This window comes from Hibiscus syriacus, unplaced genomic scaffold (genome assembly GCF_006381635.1).
Source record: "Hibiscus syriacus cultivar Baekdansim isolate YM2019G1 unplaced genomic scaffold, ASM638163v2 tig00111522_pilon, whole genome shotgun sequence".
Classification (NCBI taxonomy): domain Eukaryota; kingdom Viridiplantae; phylum Streptophyta; class Magnoliopsida; order Malvales; family Malvaceae; genus Hibiscus; species Hibiscus syriacus.
The window spans coordinates 51,794-74,090 of record NW_024063112.1 but is presented as its reverse complement, the minus strand read 5'-3'; the positions used below and the strand labels follow the sequence as shown (position 1 = coordinate 74,090).

Genomic DNA, 22,297 nt, shown 5'->3' with positions numbered 1-22,297 from the left:
TGTTCGAATGTTATGCAAATAATCATGCACCCTTCCACCTTACAAATCATCCAAATTTGGGTCTGCCCCAAAGGCAGAGGCCACTGAATCCAAAGTGACATCCTTATATAACTTGACAACATATATCATCAGAATTCTAATTTTATCCGAATGAATAAATATTACATATAAATAATCCAAATGCATTGCCTAATTTCTAAGTTCGATATATCAACATTTCACAAGACATTTTCCAAACAAAATACCATACAATCAATAATCTCAAAACAACTATGTTCACAATAAACAAAGAAAATGTCAATCAATCAGATAACTAACAAAAAAAATATTGCACCGTACAGAGAGACACATTAAATCAAACATTATACAAATCACATTTTAATTCACATCATCTAGCACATCGTGTCTTTAAAATCTATAAAGTCACAATTCACATCATAATCTGAATCAAACAATGATAATCATTATCCAAATCTAACATTAATAATATGAGTTTGAATTATATAATTTAATTTAAGAATATATTATCCAAATCAAACAATGATAATTTAAATTAATTTTATTTAAGAATATATTAATATAATTTAAATTAATATATTCTTATGATACTTTATAATTTATAATTTAAATATTATTATTATTATATTAATAAATTATATAAATAATTTTATTTAAGAATAAAATAATCAGAGTTTGAAAACCAATCAGTAAGGGAAACAAATCAAATCATTATAAGAAACATACCATTGTTCCCTTGTTTCTAGTATATCTCTAATTTGAAACATCTTCACTGCTCAAGACAAGTTGACCGCGTACGAATTGGAGCTTCTAAGATGCAAAAGGAATTTAGTAAGTAAAATTTCTAAGCTACTTTTCCAAACTTATACAATTAAAACAGTCGAAGAACTATGTGGCCCATCATAATACATTTGAAAAAGCTATACCTTGTGCAGGTCTGAGTTTTAAGCCTCTGCTACAAATGCTAGTTTTTGCTTTAACTGGACAGACAACAATTTCTCATTGTGGAGGGGTGATTCTAGTTCTTCTTTCTCTTCCTTGAGCATTGCTAGAGTGTGCTCGTCAGTCTCCTCACCTTTGGATTTCTGCATGCACTCAATACTTAAGTGAAAGAAATAAACCAAATGATACAGAAAATGTGAATCTGAACACATTAAATCTTCAATGGCAGATATATAAAACAGAAGCATTCAAGACATACTCAGAGTATGTGTTTTGTATCAGAGGATTTCAAGTTCAACCATAGATTTTCAATTAAGCTTAAATTTAATTGATTTTGAATACAGATTTCGAGTCTCGAGTGTTCTCCTTGCATGGGTTAGGCAATGAACTACATTTACTGTCCCATACTTGACAGTAATGCATAACTATTTTCACTTAAAAAATAATGCTAAACCATTGAAACATAAGAAAGTTTCGAACTTCAAATTTGGCCATTAATGCAACTATTAGATATAGGTTCACATCACTATCTCAGAAAGAATCTTAGTCAATATAGTCTATGATTTCATGCAAATGCATAACTAAACTTTTTTTTATAAGAAAGGGAGGCCTCATTAAAACCCACTTCATATCCATTGAAATACAAGAAGGTATCTCAATAAACATAGAAGGAAAAGAGTGTCTCAAATGTATAACTAAACTAAAGACTAATTTATACAATTCAATCTATTTATGTAACAATAGAACTAGAAGCTCAACAGGAAAGAGAAATTATTTAGTAAGAAGTAAGTCTGTAACGTATCCCGGTGGTGGATCAAAGCTGAGCTTTGACCCTCGTCGCCTACTTGCGGTGAGGGGGTGTTTTGTACATTCTAGTTATACCTGACGTCCATTACGTCCATAGGATTATAGAAGAAAAAGACATCATTTTTCGGCTATAGATCTTCTCCATTTCTAGGTTTCTAGAAATATCGTTAAATGATACTAACATTTACGATAAACTATTTACTTAATCAGACATTGTTGACAAAAGTTTTTCTCTTATGAAAGAACATTTGAAAGGATATTTCTGGTGATAATAGAACCATACATTGTTTGAAACTTAGATTGCTGCAAACAAAATTCCGTTAACACAAATAAAAAATCTAACAAAAGAGGGTTCAATTATAACTCACCATTTGTTGAAGAAGATTTTGCACCTATAAAAATCAAAGAAATCGTTATCAAACACATAGAGGAAATTAGCAAACCAAAGAAACTTATTACTGTTTTACATCCATTAGAGAGTATTATCCGACAAGGACAATCTTAACAGTTCAAAATGAATCAAAATCGACAGTGATTATGCCACCATGGTAGTAGCATAAACATCATACTTTAAAAGCATTTTTTTTATAGAAGTTGGAGGTCTCATTAAAAACTCCCTTCGTATTCGTTCACATACTAAGAAGTATGTTAACGAACATTGGAAGGAAGAAAAAAGTACCTCAAAGTTTATTAATAATAATACCCAATACAAAAGATAACACGAAATATCCTCCTATGGTGATATTCACCATTACAACAAACACCTTAAGCTCATAAAACCTCATCCAAAGTCACAATCGAATCACCTTATTTCTAAATACCTCCAGCAATAGAATTAAAACAACGCAACAGAACATAATACAAAAGGGACGCAACACCTGCAACCATATAAACTAAATCAAAACACAATTAGAGAGACAAGATCTAATGAGATTCGTCTTCTTCAGGAGTCCAAGAGTTTAGCTTGAATGAAGGATCTATCTCATGCACCATGATCTTGAAGGAGTTGTCACCAACCTTCAATTCCAACGTCGCATCAATTCTCGTACCAGCCTTTGCGAGGACTTGAATTTTTAGCCGATCAAAGGATGATGGTGACTGACAGCTTTCATCGATTGCTAGTAACTGACCCCAACAATCAGCAATGTTCTTGAAAGTATCCCAATTCCATACGTGAAACGGAACACCCTCGCAAACTAACCATACTCGGTGACACTCCATTACCAAACTCTCTGACCAAGCTTCGACTATGGAGAACCACTCTGCGAGAGTCTTTGATTTATCGTTCTCAACACTTCTCAATGAAGCAAAGTCTTCGAAAATCATTAATACTGCATTACCAGCAGCTCTCATTAAGGAGAAGCCAGTGAGGCCCTTTGCATGCATTTGTCTAGCAAGATGACCGATTTTGATAAATTCTTTGCACCATCCCACTAGACAATTGCTCAACACCTAAAGTTTTTCTTCATCTATAACACCTTCAGCTTTATAAAGATTCTTCCTCGAATCATCTCCCATCTCGGACTTACGAAAAACACCTGTCGAGGACTTTCTCCAATAGGAATGTCGAGGTTTGAATTTAGCGAAAGAAACTCCAATTTTGTTACCGTTGATATGATAGCCATTCATTTTTGAGATCGCTCTCCTTGCTTCTTCGATTGATGCGAAGCGAATGAAACCAAAGCGAACTCCTTTTGAATTTCTTTTATTTGGAATAAAAGCATCAAGTACTCAACCGTGAGAGCAAAATAAAGATCCAAACCTCTTCTAATGGATCTTCTCTGGTAAATTCTCAATAAATAACATGTAACATCCAGACTTGTCATTACTGCACCCCTTTGTGGTGGACTCCCCGATTCCCTCATGGACACCATCTACTGCAGACTTTTTAACGCAACACCCAGTTTTAACAGGCACATGAGTACTAGGAGATCCTACAGAAGCTGGATTTGGCAATGACAATACTGGATGAACAGGAAAACGTCCATTGTCAAAAGCATCAGAATCAGAAACTAATCCTCTTTTAACAACAAGATTCTTCCTTGCCATCTCAATGTGCAAAAGAGACTTCAACTTAGCATCAAAAACCATTTTCTGAAGGACATCCTTGGCAGCAACCTCAAAATTTTCATTTGAGAAGAGAGCGAAACCCTTAGGCTTTTCTCCCTTGAAGTTCAATTGCGAATCTTCATAACCTGGAAGCCATCTAAGTAGATTCTGCAGCTCTCTCTCTTTGACGTCTTCAGGCAGACCCATAATGAAGATAGTACGAACCTCGTCACGATTAGAAGAGTGAGATGGCAGAGAAGATGCAGCTGCAGAGGGTGTATGAGCATGGACCGAAGGTCTCTGCTGGAGAGAACAGTGGATTCTAGCACCCGACATGTGATGAAAGACTGATGAAGTAAAAAACCCAGATACTTGACGAACTAATCTGGAAAAAAAAATTCCTAGAATAAGAGCTCAGAGTTGAATCGGCAGTGTCGGAGGAAATCCACCAATAAATGAGTCTGAAGACTGGGACAGCAGAGGAGAAAAGCAGAAGGTTTAGAGCAGTGAACGTCTGTTCTTGCTGAAACTGCTCACTGCAAAACTGCTCACTGCGTCTGTTCTACCGGCGAAGTAAACTGAAGTCTACGTATCACCCCTAGATATAAAATTCCCAGAACAAGAGCTCAAAGCTAAATGGGCAGTGTCGGAGGAAATCCACCAATAGATGAGTCTGAAGACTGGGTTGGCAGAGGAGAAAAGCAGAAGGTTTGGAGTAGTGAGTCTGTTCTTGCTGAAACTGCTCACTACAAAATCATGGAGAGATGCAACTATTCTCGACACTAAGAAAATGGGTTATGGTCGCAGAAAGGCTCTGAGTACAGAGGAGATGCAATGTCCGGTGTACGTTCAACGGATGGAGATGAAAACAGCCGTGAGCGGCGTTTAGATCTACAACGAATAAGAGTCTTAATCGGAAAACCAAACCCAGAAAAGGAAACACCTTGTGCTGGCGATCTTCCCAGGAAAAACGACTTCAAAACGGTGGTCGGAGTGTGGAGGATGACGGTTGACGACGGCGGCGGCGGGTGGCGGACGAAGGCGGCGGACGACTGGTGGTTGTCGGTGTAAAGACGCCTGGGCACGTGAAAATTTGAATTTTGAAAACGCCTAGGTTTTAAAAGTAGTTCTTTAATCTTAGAAAGAAAAGGTTAGGAACTCACACAAACAGTAAAATCAACAGTACTTTGCTTTGACTTGCCCGAATTATAACCATCCTGAAAAAAGTGTAACAGTCAGCTTTCAAATTACATATCATTAGTCGATCAAATCCTCAACTACCTAGAAACTTTACTCCTCTAACGAAATTTACACAAACAATCAAGTTTTTACGAATTTGGGCAGAAACTGCATAGGAACTATGAAAAATATCAAAAAGAACAAGCAATTGCATGCCATTAATTAAGGTTTCAATCTAAAAGGTACATTAAGACTGATAACAAAGCCCATATATTAAGCCCCCAATGCCAGCATTTCAAGCACAAACAATTTTAATCCCCAAAAAACAAATATATAATAATTTATAGTTTATAATTTATAGTTTAAATATTAATATTATGATTTTGATAAATTATACAAATAATTTAATTTCATTTAAGAATAAATTAATAAATCAAAGTTTGAAAACCATTCAATAAGGAAAACAAATCACAACACTATAAGCAATGTACGGAAAATGCTTTATAAAAATATTTTAAATAATATTAGAATAATCTAAATTAATTTAATTTAAGAATATATTAATATAATTTTATAGAATATGATTGGAAATGTCAGCTTCAAAATATGTGATTTTGTTGATTTATAGCTTATTTGAAACGCAAAAACATTAGTACTTCCTTACTAGTAGAAGTAACATTTTACCTGGCTTGTACATGCAACAAAATTGCCACTTAGATTCCATGGAGTTATCTGCAGCTCCAATTCAATGTTTGATGCAGTAGCAAAAGTTGACTCATAGCACTGATTAGAGTTGTTAGTTGTGTGATTCCTAAATGTTTAAGTTGGTACATACCAACTTGCATGCTTTCATAGGCACACACCTGTACAAGATTGAGAAAAGAAAAAATCAAGATAGATGAAATATGTGTAAACACATGCATTTCTAACCTCATAGTCTTTATATATTTTCTCTAAATATTACACATATCAAGGATCATGATAAGATAGAAACAAAGCATCTTGTTTTTCATTTCTTTTGTCTAATATATGAAGCAAAAGCATATTCATTTCATATATGCAGAATAAATAAATAAATAAATAAAGGGATAGAAATAAAAAATGGTACTTAACAATCTAGCCCTTTGTATTACCACCCAAACTTTCCTTCCAAGAATGGTACTCCGGCATGGAATAATATGGTATCTCTTCCTTCATATTGTTGACCATGTGAGAAGCCTGTGCAAAAAAAAAAGAGCATAAACAACAAGAAAGCTTGCTGCAAAATATTGAACATGTAAATTCTCGCCAGTAATACCTTCACAATAGGAGTTATAAACTTAACCATGAATGATTTTACTTTCAACATTGATGGTCAAAAGGAGTGAATAAAACTGATCACCAAACCCTGGATATAATTTAAATTAGTATATTCTTATAATATTTTATAATCTATAGTTTAAATATTATTATTATATTTATAAATTATACAAATAAATTAATTTAAGAATAAATTAATAAAATTATACCTTGTACTTGTCTTTGTTAAGCCTCTGCATATGCTAGTTCTTGCTTTAGCTGGACAGACAACCATTTCTCATTGTGAAGTGGTGATTCTAGTCCTTCTTTCTCTGCCTTAAGCATTGCTAGAGTGTGCTCACCAGTCTCCTCACCTTTGGATTTCTGCATTAAATCTTCAATATCAGATATATTATTTCATGCAGCCCCACCCCTGGCAATGCAGGAGGGTAGGGGTGCAAGAAAGAAGTCAATCAATATAATAAAAAGAGGGTATTGTTGCTTACTTGAGAACAAGAATTCCATGCCTTAAAGATCTTTCTAGTTAGAACCATTGGCTCAAGTAAGAAAGAAATATCAACTACCGTTGAGCAAAATAAAATCTCCATCTGTAAACAAATCATCCATATTCATAAAAATTGCCACTACTTCATTTGCTTATTTATTCCAAGTTTCAAACAAAAAAGAAAGAGAATTTTTAAGGCTAAACCTGTGTTGTTCCTGGATTCAAGGATAGTTACCTTTGTAGATTTAAACATAAATTGGACAAGACAATTAAGGTAAACCAGTGAACCCTTGGTTAGTCCATGAGAACACCAGATAGTTTCACATGTCTTCCATGGATACACCATTTGTTTCATAGTAAACCCTTGAAGCTGTATCAATATCAGTTAAACAAACCCTTGTATAAAAGTAAAATATCATCCATATTTGAAACGTTTCAAAGATTTTAAGTCAAGAAAAAACCAAAATTAAAAGGAACAAAATATGAGAAATTATGAAAAACAAACTTGAATTGAAAGCCTATTATAAACATATTCATGCAACAAAAAAATAACACATCGATTGTCACATTAAAAAAATAATTTGAATAAAAAAAGACAGAGTTAACTGAAGAAAGCAAATTGAATCACTAGACCAAAGGCATCAACATGTGAAAACAATGAAAATGGAAGTACATAGAAACTATATTTACAAACAAATAATACAATGTCCTAAATTTTATTTTTCGTATTTTTTCTTACTAAGCAAACACAGAGAAACGCAACAAAAGAGAAACCAAACCAGGCATAAATGAAAGGGAATTGGTCACATGCAAAACTGAGAAACATTTGCAAATGAAATAACAGGTTCAAAACAACACTAACATGTAATCAAAAATGAAAACTCAAATGTCAACAATTTATTAGATTTAGGTAAAAAAACAAAATCCCTAATCTGTAATCAGAATATAAATCAAATTTTTAAAAAACCCAGAAAAAATTCATCACAAAATATAATCTAACAAAAGTATAAATTAAAAGAAAAATGTAACAGATACAAGAATTGGGTAAAAGAAACTAACCTGAGAATCTAAAGAATTGATTGATATAATCAATGGGCAAGTTTCTTAAATGGGTGATAAGTAGAGCTCAGTTTTTATTTTTATAGATGGGATTTCAACCGTTGGCTTAGGATAAAAGGGTAATTATACCTAAATTCTTATGATATTTATAATATTATTATATTTATAAACTATATAAACAATATAATTTAAGAATAAATTAATTTAATTTAAAAATATTTCAATAATATTAGAATAATTTAAATTATTTATGTTAAGAACATATTACTATAATTTAAATCTATAATTTAAATATTAATATTATTATATAGGGCAGGATCTGATTATATTGTGTAAAACTCTTTTAGTTTATACCATTTTAAAACCAGTAGATGGGAGAAATTAAAGAGTGAAATTAATCGTGGAAAATGAAAAGATATTCACTAAAAAAATGAATTAATCTCAATCTTTGATTTATCTTAATCCAATGGCTCTAAAAATGTGACTAAAAGAGTTTTACATAGTATAAATGGATCCTAATCCTAATTATATTTAAAATTTATATTAATTAATTAATTTAATTTAAGAATAAATTATATAAAAATATTTAAATAATATTATAATAATTTAAATTAATTTAATTTAAGAATATATTAACATAATTTAAAATTATAATTTAAATATTAATATTATTATATGGGGGCAAAATCCAATTATAGTGTGTAAAACTCTTTATTTTTACATCATTTTAGGACCATTGAATGAAATAAATTAAAGACTAAGATTGACCATGGAAAATGAACAGATATTCACTATAAACGAATTAATCTCAACCCTTGATTTCTCTCAATCCAATGAGACTAAAAAGATGCAAACCTAAAAGAGTTTTACACAATATAAGTGGATCCTAATTCTTATTATATTTATAAATTAATTAATTTAAATTAAGAATAAATTAATTTAATTTTTGATATTTTAATTTAAATAAATAATATTATAGTAAATGTCGAGAATTTTCCTAATGTGAATGAAAAAGCAAAAATGCATAAGGCCAATAGATTGTGACACTTACATTTTCTTCAACTATGAGAGCTGAGAAACAGAGAACCAATTTGTCGCTCGATTCACAAAGATTCCTTTTCTTCCGCCTATTGACTTCTTCTCTTGTAGGATATTCCTTGTTGTGAACTGGCAAATGTCTACAAATGAAGCAATAACTTAATGAAATTTCCATGAGCATGAAAAGGTGAAGTTTGTAAAGAAACTAGAATAAACTGGATGAAACTTCAGCATACCCTCTTAAAACACTTGTTTTTCTACTTCCTTGAGATTCTGACTCTTCATTAGGCAACTTAGAAGAAGCATGGGGAGGGCACAACATTACAAAGTTATCCTATTGTGATCCAAAATAAATATACACTCGTTAACAAGGAACGTAGTCTTTAACTTCCCAAAAAATCATATGAAGCCAAGAAAACTGCCCAATCTGTATCGCTTACAGTATCCCACCGACATTGTGAGACTAATTTTGCACAGGGAACATGGAAACTCTTACGACAATTCTTTTCGAAACAGCCAAACGTTGCACCTTTGAGTCCGCAACAGGAGCATTTTATTTTTCGACTTCTGGAGTTCATTTTCAAAATAAACATTAGGAGCCCTAAAAAAAAAACATTACTATATATTAAAATTATCGAAACTGTACCGAAAGAGCATATTCGGTTATGAACACTTTTACCATTCAGTGCAATTCGTGTGCGAATGTATGACCTTAGAGCCACCATTGTAATCTTGAGGTACAGGTCTGCCTTCATAGTAATTAACCATCTCTCTTGTAGCCTGCAATTTGATATAGCAAATAAACTTCATCAATTTGATTGAAAAGATGGGCAATTTTAGTCATATCATAGACTTTACAGGAAATACTAAACCTCAAAGTCTTCTATTGAAAGACAAAAAACATTGTGTTTTATTTGTAATGGTCTCACATTTACACAAGGTCGCTTCATTTGCTAAAGGCAACTTATTTACTGTTGAACCATGACCATCTAAAATTCCAATAGTGGGACTCCCATTAACCTTTTCATTTAGTCTTTCTAAAGCCATATTACTATTTCCTTACTGCTGTGGATCTTCAGCCAACACACTTTTTGTGTCACCGCTAAAAGAAACTTTCATATTTTCTTACAACTTGAGGTTTTTTCACTTTTCAAACTTGTAGTCGACTTTACTGCCCAAGCACGTTTAATTGATCATTTTCTAACCTGTTTGGCACCATTTTCATGAGCCAAGGGAGTGGAGTGGGAAATGAGGACTTCTGTTTAATCATATTTTCATTTGTCGGACTTCATTAGATAAAAGAACCTATTACTGACAATGCAAAGATAGATAAAAGAGCTCATTAACTATTAACATCAGATCAAAAGACAAATGATGAAAACTTAATTAGATAACTCAAACCTGCCACTTGGGATTACTAAAGCATAAGGAACGGTCTTTTCAAACTTTGAATAGCTATTTTTCTTCCATTATGTGTTAGAAGGCATTTTTCAATGTTTAAACCGTCGGGTTGCATTGCATTCTAAAATTTCCCACAAAATTATAAAACCATCTCTAAATATTACAAGTAAGAGTCAAGGGTACTTGAAAAACGGCATCTCCTCGGAGTTTAAATTTTAAACGAAATTTAACAGAATGAGAAAGTAAGAGTACCTTTTACTTTCAGTTGTTGGTTGAGGAAGTATGGACATAACAGCCCTATCATCTAAAGCTTCAGTTGGATGTCCTAAACAAGATGGTCAATCAAGTTTGATATATCAATAAAATAAGACATGGTACCACAAAGTAAACTTCAAGAATTCTCAGAATGACAACAACAGAACTAACACATGAATAATATACCCTGTAATCAGGGATAGTATTAAGGTCACAGAGCTTTCTGTTTTTCAAATAAACGGTCAACTCTGAAGTTTGGCATTGTAGGTTTCAAAGGAGCCATTAGGAAACTCCAAATGAATCATGTAGCATCCTTTATTCATTTAAGAGGATTTTGTAGTCAAGGAGAGCATAATGATGTCACTGTCATCAAGCCTAGACTAGAGAGTAAACAAGAATGTCCCAAAGGTGTAAGGCTTGAGCCTTGTCAAGTTTATTTGTTAAAAGATTACGATGCACGATAATGCTTAACACACTTCAAATCTTAAGTTGATATATACGTCTACTTACCATGAGAAGCTGAGAAAGGTATAGTGTATCTCATTTGTATAACATGACGTATTTCTTGTTAAATCTTAAAACCCTTGATGTTGCCATCAGAATCTCCAACATACCTGCAAATTTAGAAATTAAATCGATATGAAAAATTCAATTGTCGCATGTGCTCTCTTGAAAGTTGAAATAACCTACAGTAGAGCAAAGAACCGAAGCTAGACTTGCATGTCGGGACTAGTTTGCATAACTGCAAAAGAAGTAATTTCATCTTTAAAGACATATACATGAGACTAGAGCCTCTTTTCCGAGTCCCAAACCTACTTTACAATTTCCATAAAAAATTAAATCCCATATGAAAGAGAGAAAATAAGACATATTTATAGGTAAAGTATAGATCAAGAAGACATATTTGTTTACAAAAGTAGACATATATATAGAAACTACTTTTACAAACAAATAATATAAAAATACAATGTTCTAAATTTTATTTTTAATAATTTTTCTTAGAAAGCAAAGACAGAGAAAAACATAAAAAGAGAAACCAAACCAGGCATACATGAAAATGAATTGGTCACCTGTAGAACCGACAAACCTTTACAAATAAAATAACGATTTAAAACAACACTAACATGTAATCAGAAAAGAAAACCCAAAATGTCAATAGTTTATTAGATTTAGGTAAAAAACAAAATCCCAAATATATAATTAGAACATAAATCAAATTTTTAAAAAACCTAAATAAATCAAGAAACATGGCCACATCTACATTCATCACAATGTATTTGGGATTTTGCTAAAACCAAACTTACTCCCCGTACAATATATAATACCAAAAAACATGAAAAAAGCAAAACCAAACCAAAACTCCCTATCTTAGCCAGTTTTACACTTTGCTAAAACGTCTGCCTCTAAGTTTGCTAGCCTAGCTATCCAACGAATAACGCCCTCCAAGTTCCTTATCTTATCTGCAATTTCTTAATCCACTCCACAGACAACTTACTATCAATCTCAAAAATCAACCGTCTCTTAGAGCACCAGCTAGAAGATTCAAAGAAAATTAAACCATGTTTAATGGCCTTAAATTCCATTAAAGAAGGACCCAGACCAGCAGCTTCTTGAAAAGATCCTAACGCTGTGCAAGACTCGTCTCTTAAAATCCCGCCTAAATCACAAGCCTTCCAATCACCATTAATAGCAGCATCCACGTTCAGCTTTAGAAATCCCGTAGGGGGATGGGACCAAAAAAATTTGATTTACTATCAGACATTTTGGAAATCCCATGGGGTCCATTACAAAAACATATACCATTAATTTTGAAATTCTAAGTGACATTCACCCCGTCATATGAATTCACTGCACTTCTCTTATCAATCCAAACCTTATATAACATGATAATACATTTCATTCGAATTCGTATCAGATCCAAATGTAAGAATATTATATATACAAATAATTCGAATGCATCGCATAAATTCTGAGTACAATATATCTACATATTTACATAAAGTTTTTCTAGCAATAAACAAAGAAAATGACACCCAATCAAAAAAACTCAAAAACCAAAAATAACACCCTATAGGGACACACCTTGACAAAATCAAACAACGATAATCATATTCAAAATATTATGCAAATACTCATAGACCCATACACCTTACAAACCATTCAAAGTGGGGCTCAACACAAAGGAAAAGGCCATTGAATTTGAATTGACATTCACTATATCGAGTGAATACATTGAACTATCAATCAAGACTCAATATAACATGATAAGATATTTTACTCGAACACTAATCTGATCCAAATGTAAAAAAATTAAATATAAAAATAATTCAAATGTATCGCATAAATTCCAAGTCTGATATATCAACATATTTCTCACAACATTTTCTGAACAAAATATCAGATAATCATTAATTGTAAAATATTCATGCGCGCAATAAAAAAAATTAATTAATCAAATAACTCATAAACAAAATATAACACCCTATAAATACACACCTTGACAAAATATTCTAGCAGCGACCAACAATTCCCAATCTTTGAAGTGTAAAATCACAATTCACATCATAGCCCGAAACAACAATAAAAAACATATTCCAAATTAAACATTAATAATCAGAGTCTGAATACTATGCAAACGATCATGCACACATACAACTTATTGTTCAAAGAGTAAAGTCCGAGAACCACTCTAATTATAACACACCATCCGAAGTGTGGTCCACCAAAAAGGCATATGCCCTTGAATCTAAAGTTACATTCACCCTATGGAGTGAATACACTAAAACTTCTGTATCAATCCCAACCCAATATAAATTGATAACATATTTCATCTAAATGGAAGAATATTACATATACAAATAATACAAATGCACCGCATAAATTCTATGTCTGAAAGATAAAAATATTTCACATAACATTTTCCAAACAAAAAAAATCATGCTCATAATAAACAAAAAAAATGTCAATCAATTACATAACTCAGAAACAAAATACAACACCCTAGAGAGATACACCGTGAAAAAATATTATAACAACGACCAACGATTTGCACAATATCTTTAAAATGCATAAAATCACAATTCATATCATAGTCCATATCAACCAATAATAATTATAATCCAAATCAAACATTAATCAGTCCTAATATTATGCAAATGATCATGCACCCATACGACTTACGCATCGTTCGAAAAGTAAGTTTTCAGAACCACTCTAACTCCAATAGACCATCCGAAGTAAGATTCGCTACAAAAGCATAAACCCCTGAATTCGAAGTGAATTTCACCCCCATCGAATAAATACATGAAACTTCCCTTATCAATCTCAACCCAATAAAACATTATAACAAATTTCATCTGAGTGTAAGCATATTACCTTTATAAATAATCCGAATACATCACATAAATTCTAAGTCTGATATATCAATTATTTCACGTAGCATTTTTCGAACAAAATACCAGACAACAAATAATCGCAAAACAATCATGATCGTAATAAACAGTGAAAATTTAAGTCAATCAGAAACCTCACAAACAAAGTATAACATCCTATAGTGACACACCTTGACAAAAAGATTCACGCGGTGTCTTTAAAGTGCATAAAGTCACAATTCACATCATAGATCGAATCAAACAATGATAATCACAGTCTGAATATTATGTAAATGATAATGCACCCATACGCCTTACACACCGTCCGAAACGTATGTTCCATAGAACCACTAACTACAATACACCATTCGAAGTAGGGTCCGCCACAAAGACAAAGGCTACTTAATTCGAAGTGACATTCAACACATCAAGTGAATACACTAAACTTCCCCTATCAATCCAAACCCAATATAACATGATAAAATATTTCATTCGAATTTTGATCTAATCCGAATGTAAAATATTACATATACAAATAATCTAAATGCATCGCATAAATTCTAAATCTGATATATCAACATATTTCACATAACATTTTTCAAACAACAAATAATAATAATAATAATAATCTAAAACAAGCAATAATAATCATTGTTCGAATATTATGCAAATAATCATGCACCGGTACACCTTACAAATCATCCGAAGTTGGGTCTGCCACAAAGGCTGAGGCCACTGAATCCAAAGTGACATCCTTATATAACTTGACAAAATATATCATCAGAATTCTAATTTTATCTCAATGTAAGAATATAACATATATAAATAATCCAAATGCATTGCCTAATTTCTAAGTTCGATATATCAACATTTCACAAGACATTTTCCAAACAAAATACCATACAATCAATAATCTCAAAACAATTATGCTCAAAATAAACAAAGAAAATGTTTATCAATCAGATAACTAACAAAAAAATATTGCACCCTACAGAGAGACATTGAATCAAACATTATACAAATCACATCATAATTCACATCATCTAACACATCATGTCTTTAAAATCTATAAAGTCACAATTCACATCATAATCCGAATCAAACAATGATAATCATTATCCAAATCAAACATTAATAATCCGAGTTTGAATTATATAATTTAATTTAAGAATAAATTATCCAAATCAAACAATGATAATCATTATCCAAATGAAACAATGATAATTTAAATTAATTTCATTTAAGAATATATTAATATAATTTAAATTAATGTATTCTTATGATATTTTATAATTTATAATTTAAATGTTATTATTATTATATTAATAAATTATATAAATAATTTAATTTAAGAATAAATTAATAAATCAGAGTTTGAAAACCAATCAGTAAGGGAAACAAATCAAAACATTATAAGTAACGTACCATTGTCCTCTTGTTTCAAGTATATCTCTATTTTGAAACATCTTCACTGCTCAAGACAAGTTGATCGCGTACGGATTGGAGCTCCTAAGATGCAAAAGAATTTAGTAAGTAAATTTTCTAAGCTACTTTTCCAAACTTATACAATTAAAACAGTCGAAGAACTATGTGGCCTATCATAATACATCTAAAAAAGCTATACCTTGTGCATGTCTGCTTTAAGCCTATGCTACATATGCTAGTTTTTGCTTTAATTGGACATACAACAATTTCTCATTGTGGAGGGGTGATTCTAGTTCTGCTTTCTCTGCCTTTAGCATTGTTAGAGTGTGCTCGCCAGTCTCCTCACCTTTGGATTTCTAGAGTGTGTTTTAATTAATATTATAATAATTTAAATTTAATTTAAGAATTTAATAATATAATTTTAAATTTATAATTTAAATAATATTATTATATGGGGCAAAATCTAATTACACTATGTAAAAATCTTTTAGTTTTACACCATTTTAGGACCATTGGATGAAAGAAATTAAAGAATGAGATTAACCGTGGAAAATGAACAGATATTCACTAAAAAACGAGTTAGTCTCAACCTTTGATTTCTCTAAATCCAATGGCACTAAAAAGTGTAAAACTAAAAGAGTTTTTGCGTAGTGTAAATGGATTCTAATCCTTAATATATTCATAAATTATATAAATTAATTAATTTATGAATAAATTATATAAAAATATTTTAAATAATATTAGAAAAATTTAATTTAAGAATATATTAACATAATTTCAATTAATATAATCTTATGAATAAATTATATAAAAATATTTTAAATAATATTAGAAAAATTTCATTTAAGAATATATTAACATAATTTCAATTAATATAATCTTATGATATTTTATAATTTATAATTTATAAATAATATAATTTTAAAATAAATTAATAAAACTATACCTCGTACAGGTTTTTGTTTTAAGCCTTTGCATATGCTAGTTCTTGCTTTAACTGGGCAGACAACAATTTCTCATTGTGGAATGGTGATTCTAGTTCTTTCTTCTCTTCCTTTAACATTGCTAGAGTGTGCTCGTAATGTCTCCTCAGCTCAGGATTTCTGCATACACTCTAAACTTTAAGTGAAATAAATAAACCTAATGATACAGAAAATGAGAATGAACCCATTAAATCTTCAATGTCATATATATAAAATAAAAGCATTCAAGACATACACAGAGTATGTGTTTTGTATCAGAAGATTTCAAGTTCAGTCACATGGATTTATCTTGAAAATTGCAAAACCAGGAGAATAAAAATGTGACAAACAACAAGCAACCTATCACAAAGGCCTTGCTAAGCATCCAACCTAAAAATCACTTAGAAATAGGCAAAGAAATCCCAACCTAAAAGTGGAGATGCAATAAACATCAAAACTACATTTACAATGTACCATTTTTCATTGGAGCATACACAATAGTTCTCAATCTGAAACAACTTAGCATGCAACAAACTTCCCAAAGTTTAACAAATATGATGCCTTAAATTAACAATTCGTTAGCATTAAAAACTTATGTTCATAAACATATATTTTATTCCATGCATAAACATGATGTGCCTAATTTCACACATACGATTATCACAACCCAAATCATCCACTCTCAACTTACATAATAACTTTTTCCAATTATTCACCCAAAACCCAGTAGGTTAACATTAAATACGCATCCACGGAATTAATTTCATAGAAAGTTTAAATTACAGAGAAAACTATGCAAAACCTAAGATCCTGACAACAAAAAGGTTGTCATATGGAATTTGTTTGTGCCGGGGAAAAATCACCCCTTAAACCACGTATATGATTTATATATTTAACTCTTTTGGCAAGAAAGTCAATGGTAGTCTATTTAATTAAAAATATATATGTAAAACACATAATAAACTCGAGCATCCAATCTTTATTTATATAAGGATAAATTTTGTGGAATTAAAGAGATTAAAAGACAATGAGTGAATATTACCTTTGCTACATCTTTCAACACCGAAAAGGCTGCATCCCTGACATGGGATCCAACCATTAAGACACTACAATTCAAATTCACAACATTCCAATAGTAATAGCATTTAAATAATAATAGGATAAAAAACAGAGCATCTCCTCCTATATGATTTTATGAAGACAAAGTAAAATGTTTCAGACCATTACTAGATGATGACCATCACAGGGTTCAGTTGCCATTAAAAGGAAGGAAGATTCATATATTATTTATACAAATTGTTTTGGATACTTGAGTAGAAAATTTTACTAAATGCACTTAGCTAGCATTGCCGAAAGCAAGAGAAAACTTACATTAGAAAACCCTTCATCATCAGAATCCTTCATATCACTGAAAGAGGGAAGTTCAAGCGGTGCTGTGTACACACATTGATTGCTGTCCGTGAGCTAACTTACCATGAGAAACTGAGAAAGGTATAGTGTATTTCATTTGTATAACATGACGTACTTCTTGTTCAATCTTAAAAACCTTGATGTTGCCATCAGAATCTCCAACATACCTGCAAATTCAGAGAGAAAAGAAGACATATTTATAGGTAAGGTATAGAGAAAGAAAACATAGGCAATACTGATTCTGATGACAGTAAAAGTAGATTACTCTCATATCTAATATGATAGAATCAGCAATTAACCAAGCAAGTAACTTGCCTCAATATGGTTCTTGAAATTTACATTGATATATTAAGGATGCCTTGATTCTGGACAAACTGAAGAAAAATTAAGGTTCATATAAGTACCTTGAAATAACTTTAAAAAAAAATTACAAGGAAAAAAGAAATACTGATATAGCATTATTAATGATAGTATCAAGAAATCCAGATTGAGAAATATAGCATCATAAACATGTTAAACTGTCATGTTTCTTTCTCATGTGATAATTAATCAGATATGATCTGCCTTTAGTTGCATCAAGTCCATATTAATCTGTTCAACAGAGGTAACAAAAGCATACCTTAAATGTTTGATGCAACTCCAATTCAATGTTTGATGATGGCTTGTACATGCAACAAAATTGCCACTTAGATTCCATGGAGTTATCTGCAGCTCCAATTCAATGTTTGATGCAGTAGCAAGAGTTAACTCATAGCACTGGTTAGAGTTGTTAGTTGTGTGATTCCTAAATGTTTAAGTCGGTACATACCAGCTTGCATGCTTTCATAGGCACATACATGTACAAGATTGAGAAAAGAAAAAAATCAAGATAGATGAAATATGTGTAAACACATGCATTTCTAACCTCATAGTCTTTATATATTTTCTCTAAATATTACACATATCAAGGATCATGATAGGATAGAAACAAAGCATCTTGTTTTTCATTTCTTTTGTCTAATATATGAAGCAAAAGCATATTCATTTCATATATGCAGAATAAATAAATAAATAAATAAAGGGATAGAAATAAAAAACGGTACTTAATGATCTAGCCCTTTGTATTACCACCCAAGCTTTCCTTCCGAGAATGGTACTCTGGCATAGAATAATATGGTATCTCTTCCTTCATATTGTTGACCATGTGAGAAGCCTATGCGAAAAAAAGAGAGCATAAACAACAAGAAAGCTTGCTGCAAAATATTGAACATGTAAATTCTAGCCAATAATACCTTCACAATAGGAGTTATAAACTTAACCATGAATGATTTTACTTTCAACAGTGATGGTCAAAAGGAGTGAATAAAACTGATCACCAAACCCTTGATATAATTTAAATTAGTATATTCTTATAATATTTTATAATCTATAGTTTAAATATTATTATTATATTTATAAATTATACAAATAAATTAATTTAAGAATAAATTAATAAAATTATACCTTGCTTTAGCTGGACAAACAACCATTTCTCATTGTGAAGTGGTGATTCTAGTCCTTCTTTCTCTGCCTTAAGCATTTCTAGAGTGTGCTCGCCAGTCTCCTCACCTTTGGATTTCTACATTAAATCTTCAATGTCAGATATATTATTTCATGCAGCCCTACCCCTGGCAATGCAGAACGGTAGGGGTGCAAGAAAGAAGTCAATCAAATAATAAAAAAAGGGTATTGTTGCTTACTTGAGAACAAGAATTCCATGCCTTAAAGATCTTTCTAGTTAGAACCATTGGCTCAAGTAAGAAAGAAATATCAACTACCGTTGAGCAAAATAGCATCTCTATCTGTAAACAAATCATCCATATTCATAAAAATTGCCACTACTTCATTTGCTTATTTATTTCAAGTTTCAAACAAAAAAGAAAGAGAATTTTTAAGGCTAAACCTGTGTTGTTCCTGGATTCAAGGATAGTTACCTTTGTAGATTTAAACATAAACTGGACAGGACAATTAAGGTAAACCAGTGAACCCTTGGTTAGTCCATGAGAACACCAGATAGTTTCACATGTCTTCCATGGATACACCATTTGTTTCATAGTAAACCCTTGAAGCTGTATCAATATCAGGTAAACTAACCCTTGTATAAAAGTAAAATATCATCCATATTTGAAACGTTTCAAAGATTTTAAGTCAAGAAAAAACCAAAATTAAAAGGAACAAAATATGAGAAATTATGAAGAATAAACCTGAATTGAAAGCCTATTATAAACATATTCATGCAATAAAAAAATAACTCATCGATTGTCACATTAAAAAAATAATTTGAATAAAAAATGGCAGAGTTAACTTAAGAAAGAAAATTGAATCACTAGACCAAAGGCATCAACATGTGAAAACAATGAAAATGGAAGTACATAGAAACTATTTTTACAAACAAATAATACAATGTCCTAAATTTTATTTTTCATATTTTTTCTTACTAAGCAAACACAGAGAAACACAACAAAAGAGAAACCAAACCAGACATAAATGAAAGGGAATTGGTCACATGCAGAACTGAGAAACCTTTGCAAATGAAATAACAGGTTCAAAACAACACTAACATGTAATCAGAAATGAAAACTCAAATGTCAACAATTTATTAGATTTAGGTAAAAAAAAACAAAATCCCTAATCTGTAATCAGAATATAAATCAAATTTTTAAAAAACCCAGAAAAAATTCATCACAAAATATAATCTAACAAAAGTATAAATTAAAAGAAAAATGTAACAGATACAAGAATTGGGTAAAAGAAACTAACCTGAGAATCTAAAGAATTGATTGATATAATCAATGGGCAAGTTTCTTAAATGGGTGATAAGTAGTGCTCAGTTTTTTATTTTTATAGATGGGATTTAAACCGTTGGCTTAGGATAAAAGGGTAATTATACCTAAATTCTTATGATATTTATAATATTATTATATTTATAAACTATATAAACAATATAATTTAAGAATAAATTAATTTAATTTAAAAATATTTAAATAATATTAGAATAATTTAAATTATTTATGTTAAGAACATATTAATATAATTTAAATCTATAATTTAAATATTAATATTATTATATAGGGCAGGATCTAATTATACTGTGTAAAACTCTTTTAATTTATACCATTTTAAGACCAGTAGATGGGAGAAATTAAAGAGTGAAATTAATTGTGGAAAATGAAAAGATATTCACTAAAAAAAAATGAATTAATCTCAATCTTTGATTTATCTCAATCCAATGGCTCTAAAAATGTGTAAAACTAAAAGAGTTTTACATAATATAAATGGATCCTAATCCTTATTATATTTAAAAATTATATAAATTAATTAATTTAATTTAAGAATAAATTATATAAAAATATTTAAATAATATTATAATAATTTAAATCAATTTAATTTAAGAATATATTAATATTATAATTTAAATATTAATATTATTATATGGGGGCAAAATCCAATTATAGTGTGTAAAACTCTTTAATTTTACATCATTTTAGGATCATTGGATGAAAGAAATTAAAGACTAAGATTAACCATGGAAAATGAACAGATATTCACTAAAAAACAAATTAATCTCATCCTTTGATTTCTCTCAATCCAATGAGACTAAAAAGATGCAAACCTAAAAGAGTTTTACACAATATAAGTGGATCCTAATCCTTATTATATTTATAAATTAATTAATTTAATATATGATATTTTAATTTAAATAAATAATATTATAGTAAATGTCGAGGATTTTCCTAATGTGAATGAAAAAGCAAAAATGCATAAGGACAATAAATTGTGACACTTACATTTTCTTCAACTATAGAGCTGAGAAACAGAGAACCAATTTGTCGCTCGATTCACAAAGATTCATTTTCTTCTGCCTATTGACTTCTTCTCTTGTAGGATTTTCCTTGTTGTGAACTGGAAAATGTCTACAAATGAAGCAATAACTTAATGAAATTTCCATGAGCATGAAAAGGTGAAGTTTGTAAAGAAACTAGAATAAACTGGATGAAACTTCAACATACCCTCTTAAAACACTTGTTTTTCTACTTCCTTGAGATTCTGACTCTTCATTAGGTAACTTAGAAGAAGCATGGAGAGGGCACAACATTACAAAGTTATCCTATTGTGATCCAAAATAAATATATACTCGTTAACAAGGAACATAGTCTTTAACTTCCCAAAAAATCATATGATGTACAGAAAACTGCCCAATCTGTATCGCTTACAGTATCCCACCGGCATTGTGAGACTAATTTTGCACAGGGAACATGGAAACTCTTATGACAACTCTTTTCGAAACAGCCAAACACTGCACCTTTGAGTCCGCAACAGGAGCATTTTATTTTTCGACTTCTGGAGTTCATTTTCAAAATAAACATTAGGAGCCCTGAAAAAAAATAACATTATTATATATTAAAATTATCGAAACTGTACCGAAAGAGCATATTCGGTTATGAACACTTTTACCATTCAGTGCAGTTCTTGTGCGAATGTATGACCTTAGAGCCACCATTGTAATCTTGAGGTACAGGTCTGCCTTCATAGTAATTAACCATCTCTCCTGTAGCCTGCAATTTTATATAGCAAATAAA

At 30.8% G+C, this 22,297-nt stretch overlaps 1 protein-coding gene and 1 long non-coding RNA gene across 2 annotated transcripts; both read right to left on the bottom strand.

Annotated features, from left to right (window-relative positions):
* Positions 1-752: 752 nt before the first annotated feature.
* Positions 753-2,162, bottom strand: LOC120164426. The gene is made up of 3 exons (XR_005519736.1): positions 2,136-2,162; positions 945-1,103; positions 753-828 (listed from the first exon to the last, which is right to left on the bottom strand). It is a non-coding gene; the product is annotated as an uncharacterized LOC120164426 (long non-coding RNA).
* Positions 2,163-3,534: 1,372 nt separating this feature from the next.
* Positions 3,535-4,152, bottom strand: LOC120164427 (RNA-binding protein with multiple splicing 2-like). Its single transcript, XM_039174157.1, has one exon. It carries the CDS (start codon positions 4,150-4,152, stop codon positions 3,535-3,537), a length of 618 nt encoding a protein of 205 aa, XP_039030088.1.
* Positions 4,153-22,297: the final 18,145 nt, after the last annotated feature.